The sequence below is a fragment of the Gossypium hirsutum genome, chromosome A05, assembly GCF_007990345.1.
Source record: "Gossypium hirsutum isolate 1008001.06 chromosome A05, Gossypium_hirsutum_v2.1, whole genome shotgun sequence".
NCBI classification, from domain to species: Eukaryota; Viridiplantae; Streptophyta; class Magnoliopsida; order Malvales; family Malvaceae; genus Gossypium; species Gossypium hirsutum.
In genome coordinates, this window is record NC_053428.1 from 110,173,563 (window position 1) to 110,192,681 (window position 19,119).

Here is a 19,119-nt window from a genome sequence, read left to right on the forward strand (position 1 = left end):
TTTTTACCCAAAATCCTGAAATTCACCATTAACGACCCAATTTTTGACTTTTATTTAAAAACATGCAATTCAATGGCTAAAAACTTTGTTTTAAAGACTAAATAATATTAAAAACTAAAAGAAAGATGAACAATTACCTTCAATGGAAGAAAAACGAAGCTTTTGTCAAAAATCTACAAACTTGACAGTGGAGAAATCTATAGTGTTTTGAGTGTTTTTCTTGATATTTTATGGAGTTTTAAGGCTTAGGTGATGATAGAAATCAAAATACTAGAGTTTGGAATATCAAAATAAGTAATTGAGGTTTGAGGTCTCTAAGGGACGACACAACAAAAAGGAGAATGCTTCTGTTCTTTTCTTTTCTTTTATTCACGTATGAACTACGGTGAAAAGTGGGAAATATGGGTTGATTTTAAATTTTGGTTTATTTTCCTTTTAAAAGCTCAAAATTTAGATTCTTTTACAAATCAATCTCCAAATTAAAGGTCCTTTGAACATCTTTTTCAAAAATTGATTTAATTTTCTAAAATCTATAATTGAAAACATCACCGGTTACCATGTTTACAAAATTTCAAACATGATTGAGCTAAAATTCTTATTTTACCCTTGAAACTTCTATGCACAATTTTGGGGTGTTACAAACTTTCTCTATTAATTGCTCGCATATTGCACTCCAATCGACACTAATAACTAGCCCCGTAACAACATCCCTATCAACCGGTATACCAAGTTGTAAACTAATGTCCTCGAGTGTAATTGTACACTCACCACAGACAAGATGGAATGTATGCGCCTCTGGTCTTCGTCTCTCGACTAAAGCATTGATAAGTGGGGGATCCAATTTAGTCCCCTCGAGCATGCCCGCCACATATAAAAGGCTTGCATCTCGCAAGTGTCCATGAATGACATTTGGTGCACCTTCGCTTAAATTGTTTATATACGTCTCCAAAATTCGATCTTCGAGCTGAATATATAAATAAAAAAAAATTAATAATCTAAACAGCATAACAATTAACTATTTAAAATTAAATAATTTAATAAATTTTTCTATCATTTGTAATTAAACGTCGGAGATATGCTTGTTATCCAAACGGATAAATTGATTTGCCACTTAAAAATTATAACGAAAATAATAAAATCGAAGATAATAAAATTCAAAAAAAAGAATTAAAAAAATAATTGAAGATTGAAATTTTGAAATTGAAAATTGAACATTTAAATTTGAAGATTGAAAATATAAAATTGGAAATTGGAGATTGAAGATTGAGGATTGAGAATTTAGGAAGGAAGAATGAGTATGGACTATTTGGTTGAAAAGAATAAAGTTTGGAGAGGTTTATATATGAATTTTTATGGCTGTTTGAGCCCTTGTAGCCATTGGAAAAATTATCGTTGGAATAGTTACCATTGAAAGAAAAACGCATCTTATATGGTGCATTTTTACTACCACATAAGTGAAAACACGCCCACTATGACGTGTTTTTCTTCTCTCCTGAAAACTCGTTCTACAGATTGTGTTTTTATTGGTAGGTAAAAACCCACCCCGTAATACGTATTTTCAAGAGAGAGAAAAAACTATAATAGATCAATAACTTTTTGCAAAATCAGCCTAGTTTCTCAAATTTTTTTCAATTAAATTAACCTAAATTTTGAATTAATTTACATGTTTTATAATTTTATAATAAAGTTATAGTTTTTACTTATATATTTTGTAATTTTAATAATTTTTTATCTTTGAAGAAATTTTTGTAAATTTTAAATGTTTTTAGGAATTTTTTTGGTGTTTAAATATATATTTTAATTACCATATCATCCGTCTACGTCTTCAATGTAGTCAGCACAATATCATGAGTAACTTAAATGAAAAATATAATTTCTAAGAGTTTAATTAATTAATATTTATAATTAAACATAAAATTAAGTAAAAAGTCTATGCTAAGATCATTAGATATTTGTGTCCGAAGATCTACATACATACATGGAATCTCAAACTGTGAAATGGAAACACTATTTTCTCTATCTCGCCTTCATCTATGCCATCCTCTACTTTCTCCACACCAATTTACTGCTCAACGACCGACCTATTCGCATCAAGAAGTGGCCTCATCTTCCTCTCAGGTTCCGCCACGATGGTACTTTCAAGATCCTCCAGGTCGCCGATATGCATTTCGGCTCTGGTCTTCTCTCCCGCTGCCGAGACGTGTTGCCGTCTCACTTCCATTACTGTTCCGATCTCAACACCACTCGATTTCTTAAAGCCATGATTCAGCTTGAAAAACCTGACTTTGTTGCCTTTACGGGTACTTTGTCTTTCTTTCTTTCTTTAATTTATTTTTATTTTTACTTGATTATGCATAAGTTTTTATTTAAGCTTTACTTTGGAATGCTTTAGCAAAAATTTTATCAACTTAAGAAGTTTAAAAAGGATAATTAAGCAAAATAGGCTAACACGTCGAGTGCTTAGAAAGAGGAATTTAATTCAATTTCCCCGACTAGCTAACAAGTTTGTATCGTAAAATGAGCATTCATGAGCTCAGTTGAATTAATCTTAATCTGGGGTTTCATTCTATTTCTAAATGGATCTAAGAGTTGTTAGTTGCTTTGTTTGGATTCAAACAAAACTCTTGATCTAAATATAGGATACAAATATGCATTGGAAATGTTTTGAGATTTGGAAATCTCTAAGTTGTATTATTTTGGAATCTGACCAACTGTTGACTCTAAGTAGGATTCACATTTGAATATGAAATTTCCTCGTATAATGTTAATTCCATTTTCTTTAGGTTTGAAATATGATTGAAGCTAAGGTTGAACATCTGTATAACAAGATTGGCATAATTAATATCTATTTTCTAACTTGATGGGAGTGTTAATAGCCTGTACATAGCTGATTTAAGTAGCTAATTTGAAGGGATTTAGAGAGATTTTATATTCTTTCCTTTTTAGGCATACAATAGCTTCTATAAATTTTGACTTTGAGATGAATGCAAAACATAAACTTTCTCTTAATCTCGTCTGTTTTATACAAAAATTGAAATAATCACAATTCTTCAATCTAGTCATCTGAATTATTATCCTTTTCAAAACTATTTATTTATGCCAATTTGTTAACTTTGATTCGATTTCTTCTGGATTTTGACCATTCTTTCTGTTTTGTCAGCATGTAATTTATTGTTAGAAGCTTAAAGGTTTGTGTTAAGTAGGAATATCTTAATAATTGTTATATTCTGAAAAGAAAGTCGCAATTAATGTAATAACGAAGACGCTTGTTTTCTATATGTCTTTTTTCTCTTTTTATACAATGCCTACCTCTATCCGTAATCCTTTTAACCCTTAAATCATAGGAAAAACCTGCTCGAACCCACATCTTGCTAACTGAGCTAAGGCTCAACTGGCTTTCAATAAGTTTTTAGTTCTTCAAAGATGCTAATTTCATGTTTTCGGAAAAAGAAAGTGGATGTAATTAACTCAGATGAAAGAAAATTTTATTTGTTGCGAACGTACCAACTCAATCACATACCTAGAATAAATACCTTTCTCATATATGTTGAATCTTTCTGTTGTTTAAGCGTGCTCATGATAACAAGAGACCTTCCTTGGTTGATGCTTAAAACTTTTCTCTTTACCACTCTTTTTGGGTCATGTTAGTCCCTGAAAATCTACTTTGTATTCTTTAAACCAGGGGATAACATATTTGGTCCAAGCACAACCGATGCTGCTGAATCTCTACTAAGAGCCTTTGGTCCAGTAATGGAATCAGGAATCCCATGGGCAGCTGTATTAGGAAACCATGACCAAGAATCTTCGATGACTCGTGAAGAACTGATGTCTTTCATCTCACTAATGGATTACTCACTGTCACAAACTAATCCACCTTCTAAAGATATCAATAATGTGAAAAGAGGCATGTTCTTAGATATTGATGGCTTTGGAAATTATAATCTCAGTGTTTATGGTGCTCCAGGTTCCCATTTGGCAAACAGTAGTGTCCTCAACCTTTTCTTTCTTGATAGTGGAGACAGGGAGACGGTTCAAGGAGTTCGAACTTATGGATGGATTAAGGATTCTCAACTTAATTGGTTTCGCAGTGCTTCACAGGGACTTCAGGTAGCATAAATTAAGCAATGATTATGAAACAATCTTTAATTCTCATTTGTTTTCTTTAAAAATTCTCTCATTTCATGTGGTGGATTTCAAATAATTTTTATTGACACTTTGAGAAACAACTTGGGTATGTTTTGTTGATAATTGAAGGGCGATCTTTTCTTTCCTTGGCCTAAAGAAGAGGAAGAAAAAGGGAGGAAGAACATTGTTCCTAATTATTATTATTATTATTATTATTCGAAGTAAAATGATATTCCTTTAGCTTGAAATGATAACCTGGTTATGTTTTGTTAATATTCGAAGGGTGATATTTTTTTCCTTGGCCCAAAAGAAGAGGAAGAAGGAAGACGAACCTTGTTCTTTTTTTCTTTCCAATATAAAATGTTTTAAGCCATTAGAAATGATAAATGCCAAATATTATCCAGTACTGGCTTTCCTAGAACTCTTATCATATGCATATGTATTTCGTTGTTAATCCTGACCACCATTACTTGGCATGTTCTTACAATTTCCTAAAGGAGGTTCATTAGATTTAGATTTCAATAACATGCTGCAGTTGACTTACTAACAGGTTCAAAATCAAGAGGTCAAATATGTAATAAAAACTCAGCCTGTGGATGCGTCAGCAGCGCTGGCATTTTTCCACATTCCAATTCCAGAGGTTCGGCAATTATACTACCAAAAGATTGTTGGTCAGTTTCGGGAGGGTGTGGCTTGTTCATCGGTGAACTCAGGGGTCTTAAAGACATTGGTCTCCATCAAAGATGTAAAAGCTGTTTTCATAGGCCACGATCATACTAATGACTTTTGCGGGAATTTAGAGGGAATATGGTTTTGTTATGGTGGAGGCTTTGGGTACCATGGCTATGGAAGAACTGGCTTGGCAAGGAGAGCTAGAGTCATATTGGCTGAACTTAGGAAGGGTGATAAGGAATGGATGGGAGCGGAGAGGATCAAGACATGGAAGCGTCTTGATGACGAGAATCTGAGCAAGATTGATGAGCAAGTCCTTTGGGAGTTGTCGCCATCTAGATGATTCTCTTTCCAAGTAGTGAGGTACTTCATATTTGTAACCAAATCATGTTGTAATATATCTACTGGGGTTTTCTTTTGATTTAATTGTTTTTATAGTCTCTTTTTCTTTATTTTCCTCTTTTTTTTAAATAGTTTAAGATTTGCTATTTTATAGTTGTTACTTTTATTTCCTTTTTCTCTCAAACCTTTTGAATATACAAGGAATTATATTCTCAATATATATAAATGACATTCAAGATTTAGAGGATCTTTGTGATTCAATGATTTAGCTTACACATTTGTCTTGTTATAATGCACTTCATATTTTATATTCTAACTCCTTAATTCCATTATGCGCTAATTGTTTATGTGGTTGAGTTTTGCTCAAACTTAATAGGTTAAGTGCTTAGGCTATATCATTTGTGTTTATTTGTGATTGTATCTGTTGATTATTGACTTAAGCTTAGCTTTGATAATTTGGAGTGATGCCTAGTTAATGTTATGCTTAAGTGTCTATCCAAGAGGACCACTTAGTGTTGAAATATTTTCGAAATATATAGTGTTCCAATAGTTACAAATGAAAAGCTATAAGTAATCAAAAGTTATGTCACTTAATTATTAATCAAAAGTTGTCACTATTTATAGTGATGAGTTATGTCTCTTAAATTCAAAAGTTATTTCACTTGATTATTAACAAATAATCATAATTATTCAAGTAGATATCTATTGAATAATTATGTTTATTGCTAAAGATATGACTGTCCATTTGGATAGTTATGTCTTTATGAAGAGACATGAGATCTCCTATAAATAGGAACGAAATTTCATTTGTATGACACATCAAAAAACATAAAAACAAAGTTTCTTTCTGTTCTCACACAATTTTTATATTCCTAGATTGTTCTATAAAGAATTATTGTTGAAAGTCTTTATAGAAATTTATTATCCTTGCTATACTTTGCTCAATGCTCAGTGGATTGTTTCCATCAATGCAAAACATAAACATAACTTCTTCACTATTCTCGTATCACGATTTGCTTCAAGTGTGGGTTCGAACAAATCGAATCAAAACATAGAACTAGAAATAATTTTCTTTTCTTTTGAGTAAAAACGAAAATTCTCTTTTCAAATAGAAATCAGCAAAATTGTTTTTTTGAAAAAAAATATTTAATAGCTAAGTATAAATACTCTCTATTTTTTTGTAGTATAACAATATCTTAAAATTGTGTAAATAGCCCTACCAGTGCCATGTATTTATAGAGAGAAAAGGTAGAGCCTTTGTTGAATTGTAAAAGTTTATTTTAACTAGAAAAAAATGAAATTCTAGTTTAACTATGATGTAAGGGGCGGCAACCCTTGTTAATAATACTAGTGTTTGCCATCCCACCTTATAACATAAGGGGCTTTTAGGCCTCTTCTATATCGGGTCCAATTATAAGTATTTTTTGGGTTTTTAACCCAATACTTTATAATTTTATCCAACTCAATATTTATTTTTCTATTTCCCCAAAATAAACTTCAATATAAATCCAATTAAATAATTTCCTCAACCCAATTCTAATTCCATTAAGATCATGATGACTTTACCGTAAAAGAATCTATGAGAAAATATATTTAATATTTTCACATTCAACGGTTCACTATGATCAAATGGTTTATTTTTATTTTCGAACTTTATTTAATTTGAAAAACATAAATTCATTTTTCAAGTCATTTTTCTTTTTCTTTTTCGAGAAAACCAAATTCACTTCCAAATGATTCCATTTCTCCATTTTCATTTTCATTTTCATTTTGGAGAAAACTATAATCATTTCCAAATGTTTCATATTTCTCCATTTCACAATTTCTATTCATTTTTGTTCATTTGATTCAATATGCAATTCATTTATAGTTTCAACGAGCTAGTGGAGAAACCGATTGGACATATGTAACTGAAGCTCAAATGATTTATAATTAAGTTCCAACTTTTCGCCTATTAATTATAAATTCATTTAGTCACGAATTCATTCCACTATAGTATCGTGATTGAGCTCTCCCTAACGGCATACTATTACAAAAGAACTTGATCAGCTCTCGTCCAATGACCTTGTTATAAGTGTGTTACCCTCATATGATATCATTAATCTATTTGGGATAATATTTGTTCTCCTAATATGATCTTATTTTATCTCATGGGAATCATTACATCTTCTTTTATGAAAAGTCAATTACTATCAAATAGTAATCAAGTCATCCATCACAAAGATGAACGACCTGTGGCCACGTTTACTTTTCATCAACCATGTAATGCCAACGAGAGGATATCATTTACCTATGTCTTGGTCTATGAGTTTCACTATTATGAATGATGCTACATACTACAGAAGTCGTACACCTAACGCACTAGCTTTCAATTCTTTATCTATTCGAACTCAGGGTTTTACTTATACCAAAGTGTACAAGTCGCGCATACATAGTTCGACATCAACTCAGGATTTAGATATGTCACACCATAAATGTCACAAGTGAATAAATTCATAAACAGATTTAGGATCTATTCTTCTTGGGTCCAATCTTATGTACTGTCAATCCAGCCAGTCACATCTATTTCTCTATCTTTTGGGAGTCATCCGCTTGATACCCAAAACAAAACATCTTCCCAATTGAACTTGATAGACGATATATTAGTCTTTTAATCGATTGGTTCATTTTCGATTAGACTAAGGACATGTTTATGTTCGTCTACTAATATAATTTGTCTTTCTGTATTACGATTTAACCACATAATACCGCTTAGTATTAGTTTAAACTTTAGACAACCAATGAGCAGCATTTGCTTCCATTTTGCTTTGCGTGCAAAAATCATATGAGGAAAATTATACAAATTATATTAATGCAATCAATGAATTCATTTTATTAACCAATCTATTCGAAAAAAATTACAAGTTTACAAACGAATATAGTACATTTAGGGCACCAGATCCAACTTATAGATAGTGCTTTCAATTCCTTAGAGGAAACACCACTGTAACTAGTTCTAAATTGTATGTCGTATAATTGTGTTCATGTGTCTTTAGCTATCGGGATGCATACGCAATTACTTTACCATCTTGTATTAAAAAACAGTCTAAGTCATTCAGCGAAGCATTACTAAATACCACAAATTATTTCCCTAATTCGAGTAAGGTTAAGATTGGTACTTTCCATTGTAGAATAGCTTCAATATTTTTGGGATCATCTCGGATTTCTTCTGTCGAAATAACGTGCCATAGAAAAAACACTTCAGATAACCAAAACTCACACTTACTAAGCTTCTCGAAAAGTTGCTTCTCACACAACACTTGCAATATGATTCTTAAATGCTTATCATGCTTAGACTCTGATCTCGAAGATATCATCGAAGAACACAACTACAAATTGGTCCAAATAAGACTAAAATATGTTGTTTATGAGATTCATGAACGCCACAAGAACATTCATCAGCCTAAATGGCATCACCAGAAATTTTTAGTGACCATACCGCGTACGGAATAATTCTTTTGGTGTGTCAATGTCCTTGACCTTCAATTGATAATATCTCGGCCTCAAATAAATCTTAGAAAAGACTGAGGCACCCTTCAATTGATTGAACAAATCGTCAATGCAAGGAAACAGATATCAGTTTTTGATTGCCAACTTATTTAATTTTTGATAATTAATGCAAAGTCGCATCGACCCATCTTTCTTCTTAATGATCAGCCCTGAAGTTGTGACACCCCTAATTTGACCCTAGTCGAAAAGTGGTTTCGGGACCACAAAATCAAGTCATAAAAATAATTAGCCGTCATATTTTATGTTTATTATATGTGAATATGAATGTGTGAAAGTTTTAAGTTTCGATTTAGTCGATTGCATGTGAATTTAGTAATAGGACTTATGTGTGACACTTTTGAAATGCGATGGGTTAATCTATAAGGACCTATTAATGCATGTTGTATAAAAGAAGGGTTTGCATGTCAAATTAGCCAAAAATCTAAATGGTGGCCGGCAATGCTATGGGGAAAAACATATTATAGACATTTTATGCTAATATGTGTGGGAAGAATAATAAAATATGAGGGGAGTGGGAGGAGAAACCAAAGTTGTCTCCCCCTTACTCCCCATTGCCGTGACTAGAGAAAGGGAAGGAAAAACAAAATTCTTTCTTTGTTGTTCAACATGGCCGAATAGAAGAAACAAAGGAGGGGAAGAATTTTTGGTCACTTGAGTCATTAAAAAGGTTAGTATATTATGTCAAATTGTGAAATTTTAACTTGTTTTAGGTAAATAATCATGGTTCTTACTTAGCCCATGCTAAAATTTGTAATTTTGATGGATGATTGGAGCATTCGGCTAGGGTATAAAGGAAGGGATTTTGATTGTTTCATCTAAGTATTGATGATGAATGTGTTATGGAAAGAAATCGGTCTTCCTAAGAATATGATTTGTGAATGTTTATATTAGTAATAGCCGAAATTAAAGAGGTTTGATGTCTTGAACAAATGTTGATTATATGATTCGAAAATGAGATATGTTAATGATGAAGTATAATCGGCCATGGAAGTAGCCCATTTTGGAAGTGTGATTTGTGATATATTTTTTTGTGGTTGATTGTAAAAATTTGGCTTAAGTGAGGTAATTGGTAAAAGATGTGTTTATGATGTAATACATATGTTCTCATAAGCTAAGTTATGTATATGTGATATCTTGCATATTGGTTGTTATGGTAAGGTTTGAGATATTAACGTATGAATATGTTTTGTTTGTGGTTCGGCAACTAATGGTTAAGTTGTTAAGTTACATGCTTGAGTTTAAAATGTGCCTTATATGTGGTTTATGAATTTGGTAAATGATAGATTGATATTTTGGATATTTCATTAGTCAAGTGATATTGTAAGTATGGTATTATTTGATTCGGCACTTATGTGTAAAATTGGTAGTTATTATTTTGGTAAACTGTGCAAAATTTGGTAAGACCAAATTTTATACTTAAGCTTAAGTGAAGTTGTTAATGCTGTATATATATATATTAACGATTAATAAATCATGTGGTTTGGCTTGACTTAGTAAATAGTAAAGAAATGCATATTTATACATAGTGTTTATGAAAGGTAGTTTTATAAATGTGATATGAGTATTTCGTTTGTAAATGAGTAGTAAATATGTTAAGAATGGTTCTAAAATGCATATGGATGTCGTGTGATTGTGTTTGATTGGGAAGTAAATTGTTTGATTTAGCTCAAGAGCTTAGAGGATCAAAGTCGGATAGGGGAAAAGAGAAAGTAAACGAATAGCCGTGGATATCTAATCGTCGACCACTTCGGAGGTAAGTTTTAAGTGATTAAACGTTGAGTAAATTCAATCATAATAGGACATAATGAGTTGATTTAATAAGATATGATGTGGCCATGATATGTCTTAAACTCAAATGGTAAGTTCATAAGTGTTTGGACTTGGAAATTTAAGAGCAAATTGTAATAATTTGCTTTGGACAGCAGCAGTAACGTGATTTTAGAAAATCACTATAAATTGTTGGTGTGGAATTATAGGCTAAATAAAATATGTAATCAAATCTTAGTTAGTCTAGTTTCTTATAAAAGAGACCGTGTAAGCAAAGAAATTTCCTATAAAGAGATATTTAAAGTTGTACGGGACTGTGTCAGAATGACTCCGAAATCCCCTGTTCTGTTTTTAGAAAATCATTATAATTTGTACAAAAATGGTTATAAGATAAAATTTATATTCTTAGACTCCTTAATGAGTCTAGTTTCAAATGAAATCAAATAGAACACATTTTGAATTCTTCACAATGAAAAATTTGATTCGAAGTGAAGAGCGGTCAGATTAGTCAAACAGTGAAACAGGGGAAACTTTAAGAAAAATCTGGTATTGATTAGCCAAACCTAAAATTATGGAAATTTTATGGATGGAAGACATACGAGTCTATATTCAGGGAAAATTAACGGTAAGTGATTTGGAGTTTCGTAGCTCCAGTTATAAATAATTTAGTGACTATTGCTCAGGAAAACAGCTCGTAGTGAATATGTGATTTTGTTGTAAACATGGATAAAACTGTTTTAGTTGCTCATAAGCTATTGATTAAACCCATACGTGAATTCTAAATCGTGATATTGTAAAACGATATATGAGTATTCGAATATGAAATGATAGTATGGCGTGAAATTGAATTATTCATTGGAAAATGATTGATGTAGATTCGGCCAAGACAAAGTGTATACATGATAGTATGTGTGGTATGTGAAGTATATTTGGACAATTGTGATGTGAATACATGAAAATTTATATTTTGATTTAGGATTTTATGTGATGAATGTGAATGTGTATATATGAGATAAGGCCGAATGGCCAATGTGATGAATGTGAACATGCATGTATATGATAAGGCCGAATGGCCAATGTGATGAATGTGAGCATGCATATGTGTGATAAGGCCGAATGGCCAATGTGATGAATATGAACATGCATATATGTGGTAAAGCCGAATGGCTAATGTGAAATATGTATGAGACATGCATATGTGGTAAAACCGAATGGCTAGTGTGAAATATGTATGAGATATGTATATGTGGTAAAGCCGAATGGCTAGTGTGAAATATGTAGGCGATGTGCGTATATTGTGGCCGAACGACCAAATGTGAAAGGTGTGTATTATCAGATATTTGATGAGGCAAATGAATCACAAATATGACAGTCGATGTGAATGTTGTAACATGTGAATAAATGTACATGAAACTTGGAAATATATTCCGGGTAAGACCCGATGACTACGTGTGGAGATTATGTCCGGGTAAGACCCGATGACTACGTGTGGAGATTTTGTCCGGGTAAGACCCGATAACTTCGTGTGGAGATTTCGTCTGAGCTAAAGGTCTCACCGATAATCCGAGTAGAGGTTAAAGCTATAAGACTTCGTAATAAGAATTGCTTATAAATATATTCAATGCGAAAGGTTAAACAGGTATGTACTCCAAGTTTATATGTGAGCTTGATTTGAACTAAATCATAGGTAGTTATGTGATGCATACGAGAGCAATCTATGAGACTATTCCTATGATTATGTGACATCGGATCGGTGTGAGAGGTTATGTGAAATCATACAATAGATCTATGTCACATGAGCTCACTTTTATGTGAAGGTTTATCTGCCTATTGTATATGATGAGATGTGCATATTCGGTAAAGGGATGGTATGCCCGAAGGAAGAGGGAAATAAAAAATACGAACAACTATGTTATAATTGATTGTTATCTGTTGACACTGCTTAAAACTTACTAAGCATTGTAATGCTTACTCCGTTTATTTTGTTTTCTCTGTTTTATAGATCTCATTGCGAAGCTACAGGCTCGGGATCGTCAGCAACTAGTCACACTATCACTATCCACTGCTTGTTACTGTTATATTTAGAATTATTTTATGGCATGTATAGAATAGACTAGTGGCGGAAGAATATTTTTGGTTAATGTATATAAGCCATGCGAAAATGGCATCTTTTGAATGTTTACTTAGAGAAGTTTAAATTTTATCCCTGACTGTACTTAGTACTTATTTAAATGAATGATCTTTATTTCAAGAAAAAGTTTAAAATTTTACTGTTCTGACATGAGTTACAAGTCCGATAATGCCCTTTACCTATTCCGGCGACGGTTACGGGATAGGGGTGTTACAGAAGCTCCCCAAGGCGATATACTCAGATGTATAAAGTCACAGTCCAAGATATTTTACAATTGAATTTTTAGCTATTTTAGCTCCGTTGGCATCATATGGTACAAAGCAATTGAAGTCAATTGCAATTATTCGGGTCTTACTCGTTTAGCTTTCATCCAAGTTCGAGTTAATAACATAAGCCAGATATGTTTCATAGTATTAATTCAAAATCTTCTTAGTTCAAACTGATGATATGATACAAGTAGAATCACTCGATCTTATGCCTTTGACTTCAATAATTTCCCTTTCAGGACATGAATAGAGAACTTCTTCTTATTGTATTCCCAAATCACACTATGCTAGGTCAATTAGTTCATTTCTAAAATTACAACAGAATCAACAAACGGCATAATTAAAAGATCATCTGGGAACAATTTATTTTGGATTTCTAATAAGCATCACTTGCAACTTGATCAACGAGCACAGTTTGTCTCAAAGACTTGGAACATATATATTGTTATACTTTACAACTCCAATTTAAATTTTCCTACTACAATATCATAAATTATTGTTTTTGATCTCCCAAATTATTGTTTTTGATTCACTGACACGTGATGGGTGATAGTTAGCCACCATTAATATGCCTTTCCCTTTAGAAGAAATCTTGCACTCGTAACACACAAGCGGTGAACATTCTAATTGTTGAAGAACTCGCTTGGTTAACTCCAACCAAACTTTAGCTGAGGAAGGGTCAACACCTTCAACCCTTAGAAATCAATTACTTCTTATTTTTGTAGCTTTTTCTATCAAGCTCTCCAAGCTGTAGCTATTGGTGCAACTTGTTGAGCAGCTCCTACTACTATCAAGAGTTCATTTGCTATTATGCGAAGTAGATCCTCATCACCTCAACCCTCATGACGTGGTTTAATAACTCTATTTTTGTGTCAAGCACCAATTTGATCAATACTACATGTCTCGATTCCCACTCTACTCTCACTCTTAACGAAGTGATTACTGCTGTTAAATTCCTCTCTAACAGCATTTCTCAATTCGCTTGACATTATCAGTTTTGTAACAAAACAATTCATATTCATCATCTAAATCTCAACTCAAACTTGACTCGATCTTGGCATGTACCTCTAGACTCAATTTCGAGCTCAATTTAGTTTGAGAATTGGCTAAATTTTAGCTCTGATACCACTAAATGTAACACCCTGATACCCAACCTGATTGTCGAGTTCTAGCTATAAGATGCCACATTCATTTTCAAAGCAACTACAATCATTTATATTCAAATTAATAGCCTTAAACATTTAAATACAAGTAACACATGTGAATAATATGATATACAATCATTTCTGGGTCTTACACAAGCTTACGAAAGCTCTTTTGCTAACCCGAGATTGAAATAGGACCAAGTTGTAAATATTTCAAAGTACTAGGTTGACGTTGCAACTACGGGGGTTCCTCATCGCAACACAACATACTGACTAAGCTCGTCGCAATGAAAAAGGTTTGATATCACGACGTGACCATTTGTTTCTAAATGGTACCAATATGATTCACCTATAAAATAATTTCATCACAACCATTCACCATTTTAGTCAAATGCGTCATTTCAATTGTTCATTCCTAACATATCTCATTATATATATGTATGTATTTCCTAAACATACATATTAACTTAGACACTTATGACAATTTTCCAATCATTTACCGAAATTGACATATACATTCATATATAAGTCTCAATTATTACAACCTTTCATACAATTTAATTAGGTAACAAATTCACATTTGGAAATAAACCATTAACCATTTCCAAGTTAAATATAATCATGACCACCTATTATAACAAAAACCAACTCAACCTAGGTACACACCAATCTGGCACCCAGCGTCTCATCGGAATGTTCGAAGTATGTAGATTGTGCCAAACGCTCATTAATATAATTGAAGTAAAGGTTGTGTCTAGAATTCATTGGAAAGTCTAAAGGAAAATGCACCCAACGCTCATCGACATATAGTCGAAGTAACCCATACTCAATTTATCTTATGGCATGCGAACTATATTCGACTCTGCCCGAACAGTTAATAAATGTAAAAATAGAATGTTGATAATGGTAAGAAAAGAGAGAAAAAATAGAACACACAAATTTTATGTGGAAAACCTTTTGGGAAAAAAACCACGGGCAGTGGAAAAGAAAGTTCAGTATGTCGAATTCGAATGATACAATAGGAGAGACGACTACATCTATTTATAGGTTTGTAAAACCATATTCTAATCAAAGTCAAATAGAAGTAATGCAGTAAGGTTAAAACACCTTATTCTAATCAACATCAAATAGAGGAATCATACTTCTATACGGATTTAGGTCACATATCTTTAACAATAGAGTAACCAATTTTTCGATTTCATTTTATAGTTCATTTCACATTCTATAGTTCTTAATTCATCATAAATTTCACTATTTCAACATTTCATATATCATATTTCAGCCTAATTCTATATCAAATATAGATATCAACAAATTCATGTAAATTTTTATTCTATTCAATTTAGTCCTCTATCTCGATATTCAATCTCAAACATAGCAATTCCATTCACATAATCATTGTAAACTCACCTCATATCATATTATGCAAAATATTACAATATGTAACAATTAAATTGATCTCGAATTATAGAATTATAAACTAAAAACTCGCGTCGCTCATCGTCGGCTTTTGCCTTTCCTTTCCTTCTCGACAGGTTGACGTCATTTTAAGTTATGAATAATAATTCAAAAATGACACAACATCAATTTCCATCCAAATTACATTCAAATACAAAGTCAAACATATTTTGCAATTTATCTAATTTAGTCGTTAAACCCAGGACAAGTATAACTTTCAGTATAGAGCTTCAGATTTCACATTTATTCAATAAGGACCTTCTACTTTCTATTCCTACTATAATTTCATAACATTTTTTCATTTCATTCAATTTGGTCCCTAATGTACAAAACTAACAATTAAGGTATACAATTTAGCCCTTCTTATCATTTAAGCTTAATTTCTATCAATTTCATGCCTAATTCATCTAATTCTCAACAATGACAACTTATCAAAATTTCACAAATTAACGAAATTGACACATGGGCTAACTAAATCAAGTTCTCATCATTCAATTTCCATAAAAAAAAATAAAATGAAAATGGCTAGGGACTTACTTGAAATTAGATGGTTGAATGTTAAAATGCCTAAAGCTTTTCCTTTTATTTTTTTCTTTACGTCCACTGTTTGGGGGAAGAAGAAGAAGATTTTTCATCTTTCTTCCCAGTTTAGTTGCTATTTATATTATGGTTATATTTAATTAATCATAATTAACCAATTTGATTATGTTTTAGTTAATTAATCTTTAATTAGTTAAGTTTAGTGACATACATCATTACCATTCACTAACACCTATATAAAAGTGGTATATGAATTATTTTTTCCTTCGAATAATTGTTATCTAAGTCCCCAAGCCTTTTCTTAATTGAAAATTTATAGCGATTAAACTTTTACAATTTAATTCCTAGGCCTTAATTAACTACAGTTTTGGCTAAATTGACAAACTAAATTTCAATTTATTTTTATATTAACCCCATAAATATTCCTATTTAATAATTACAAAATCAGTTTACATAAATGAATTTCTGAAATTACATTTTTTGACACCATTGGAAATTGAGTCATTACAAGAAGGATTCATGGTTCAGTCCACATTCACTACACCAATTTTGATACTAGGTATTAGCAAGGGTAAGAGACAGAGGAGATAGTAGTGGTAACTAGGAAGCCAATTCACTTGTGATAGGTGGAGAGTCGAGTTCTCAAGGAAAGGGAGTAGGAAACAGGTGAAGAATAAGGAGGATATGTGTTATTGTAATCTAAAGTTACTAAAAAAAAAAGAAAGAAAAGCCCCCCGCCACCCGTCCCCCTTGTTATGCCTTGGGATATTTATAGGTAGGGAGTCTCCAGCCTAGTTACATCATGTTAACAACAATCTTGGGATAAGGTTTCATGTCTTGTATGGCTCTGATATTTCCTTTGTTGAAGTAATACAAGGTTGTTAGACTTCAGTGGTCCTTAGATAGTCCCTTATGGGGAGGGCCTAATTGAGTGGATAAGGATGGATGATCTTCCCACGGGTGGTATGAAACATGTGGGTGGCTAGCCATTGAATAACTGATAACTCTTGAAAAGAGTTATATTTCGAACCTCTAAGCTTGATTAAATGCTTGAACTGTTGAAAGAGTAGATATATTTGCATTTTTAAGTTATTTTTAGAACATTGCATAATAACGCTTGGATTGTTCCTTAAATGTCATTTCATGTTACTTTTACTATTGGGAATAAGGGAATTGGTTGTTGTATGTAGCAGGTGCATGAAGGATGAAGAAAAAGAGGAAAATAATGAAGGAAGTGAAATATTGCCATGGAAAAAGGTTGGATGGTTTGCTAACACAAATGCCATGGCAATTCCAGGAAAATGTTGACGCAGCACTTAGTCCTCATCACTATCAGCCAGCTGGACGTGTACTAAATAAATTCACCTGAAAAAAAAAAGGAGAAAGTATATGCTGAGAGAGGGGGACCTATCTTATAAAAAAAAGGGATTGGGAGAGGATTTTGGAAGGGGATTTGGAGAGCAGTTTTCTCTTCAGAAAAACTCGTGAAAAATTCTAGAGAAAAGGGAGAGGGTAGCAGCTTAAGAAGAGAACAGAGACGTAAAGAAAGGGACAAATAATCAGCCTTAGGTCCTACATGATTCAGCAATGTCGAAGTGAAAGCTGAAGTGACGAAAGCTTTTTGTAGTTCTACCTTCATTCTGTTAATGAATTTTTGTGATTTATAAACTGTTAATGATTATGTTGAATGTTATTTTGATTTTGGATTTTAAATCCCAACCCATGAGTTAATTTCATTTGGGTTGGAATTACTGGATCTATCTTGATATCTTGATGATTATGGTGATATTTTCAGTAGATCTACTGTTTTAGTCGGTTTGGATTATTTTAAATATATGCATACAAGCTCTAGACATAGATGAAAGCATGGTATATCCTTAGACTTGATTTAATTCTAAAAAGGTTAAATAAGTTGGATTGTGATCAAATGATACGAGTAAGTACTCAAGCGAATACTTGTAGCACTTTAGACATAGAGTTGTGATCTGTACAGAGTAAGGAAGAATATTGTTAGGTATTATTATTGAGACTTGTAGACATACAAAGACTTAGAATGATAGCTTTAATTCTAGCTTTCGAAAGAAGCGGAATGCAGCAGTTATACTCTAAGCAGTAATTTGGTCAAGATTTTTCCATGACATTATTATGTTATTAAGACATAATCCAAGTAATTTCAACATTCTCATTCTACAGCATCAATCCCCTCAACTTTGTCTCGTAGAAGTGCCACAGCATTCTATTCATTATTTGATTTTTTTATTTCATACATTAATTCTTCACTTCAAATCATTATTTTGTTTACTTTGCCATAAGTCTAATTAGTATAGTTTATAGTAATAACTCAACCATATTTTTACCTATTCTGATTCCTGTGGAGACGATCTCACTTATCACTTTATTACTTGATTCGACGTGTATACTTGCACATTCGTATTATATATTTACACGTGACAAGTTTTTGGCGCCGTTGCTTGGGATTGACAAATTGGTAAATTTTGGTTTGTTATTATCAATTTAATTTTGTTAGTTTGAGCTTACTTAGTTACTTTTAATTCTTTTTCAGGTTTTTTGCTAGTTTATGAGTAGAAGTATTCCTGAGAACGAAGATTATTATTTTGATCCTGAAATTGAGATAACTTTGAGGAGGAGAAAAGAATTACGAGAAATGGCAAGGATTGGAAATGATCCAGAAAAAAAAGATCCATTACATCCGAATGGTAGGGACGCTGATATTCCTCGTGTGATAGATGATAGAGATAGACCCATTAGAGAACATATAGTGCCAATCTTAGATGATTTGAATCCAAGGATTGTCAAGCCACATATTCAAGGTCAGCATTTTGAGTTGAAACTAGTGATGTTTCAAATGCTACAAATAGTAGGACAAATTAGTGGATTACCTACTGAAGATCCGCAGCTGCATTTAAGACCCGTTTTGGAGGTTTATGATTCATTCAAGCAATAGGGTATTCCTGAACATGCCCTGAGACTCAAGTTATTTCCTTATTCATTACGAGATCGTGCCAATGCATGGTTGAATGCTTTGCCGTCAGGAAAGGTGGCATCTTGGAATAAACTTTGCCAAAGGTTTTTGTTGCGATACAACCCTTCAAACATGAATGCC

The 19,119-nt window shown here is 32.4% G+C and overlaps 1 protein-coding gene across 1 annotated transcript; it reads left to right on the forward strand.

The window, feature by feature from the left end:
- The first annotated feature begins 1,869 nt into the window (after positions 1-1,869).
- Positions 1,870-5,386, forward strand: LOC107904308 (probable inactive purple acid phosphatase 28). The gene is made up of 3 exons (XM_016830637.2): positions 1,870-2,300; positions 3,683-4,107; positions 4,676-5,386. Exons 1-3 carry the CDS (start codon positions 1,979-1,981, stop codon positions 5,138-5,140), a joined length of 1,212 nt encoding a protein of 403 aa, XP_016686126.1. The 5' UTR covers positions 1,870-1,978; the 3' UTR covers positions 5,141-5,386.
- The last annotated feature ends 13,733 nt before the right edge of the window (positions 5,387-19,119 follow it).

Bases quoted from the DNA above. Each gene is read 5' to 3' on its own strand.
- LOC107904308 (XM_016830637.2), top strand. From the start codon at position 1,979: ATGGAATCTCAAACTGTGAAATGGAAACACTATTTTCTCTATCTCGCC. The intron at 2,301-3,682 runs GTACTTTGTCTT...TCTTTAAACCAG, and splicing joins TGACTTTGTTGCCTTTACGG to GGGATAACATATTTGGTCCA. The intron at 4,108-4,675 runs GTAGCATAAATT...ACTTACTAACAG, and splicing joins GTGCTTCACAGGGACTTCAG to GTTCAAAATCAAGAGGTCAA.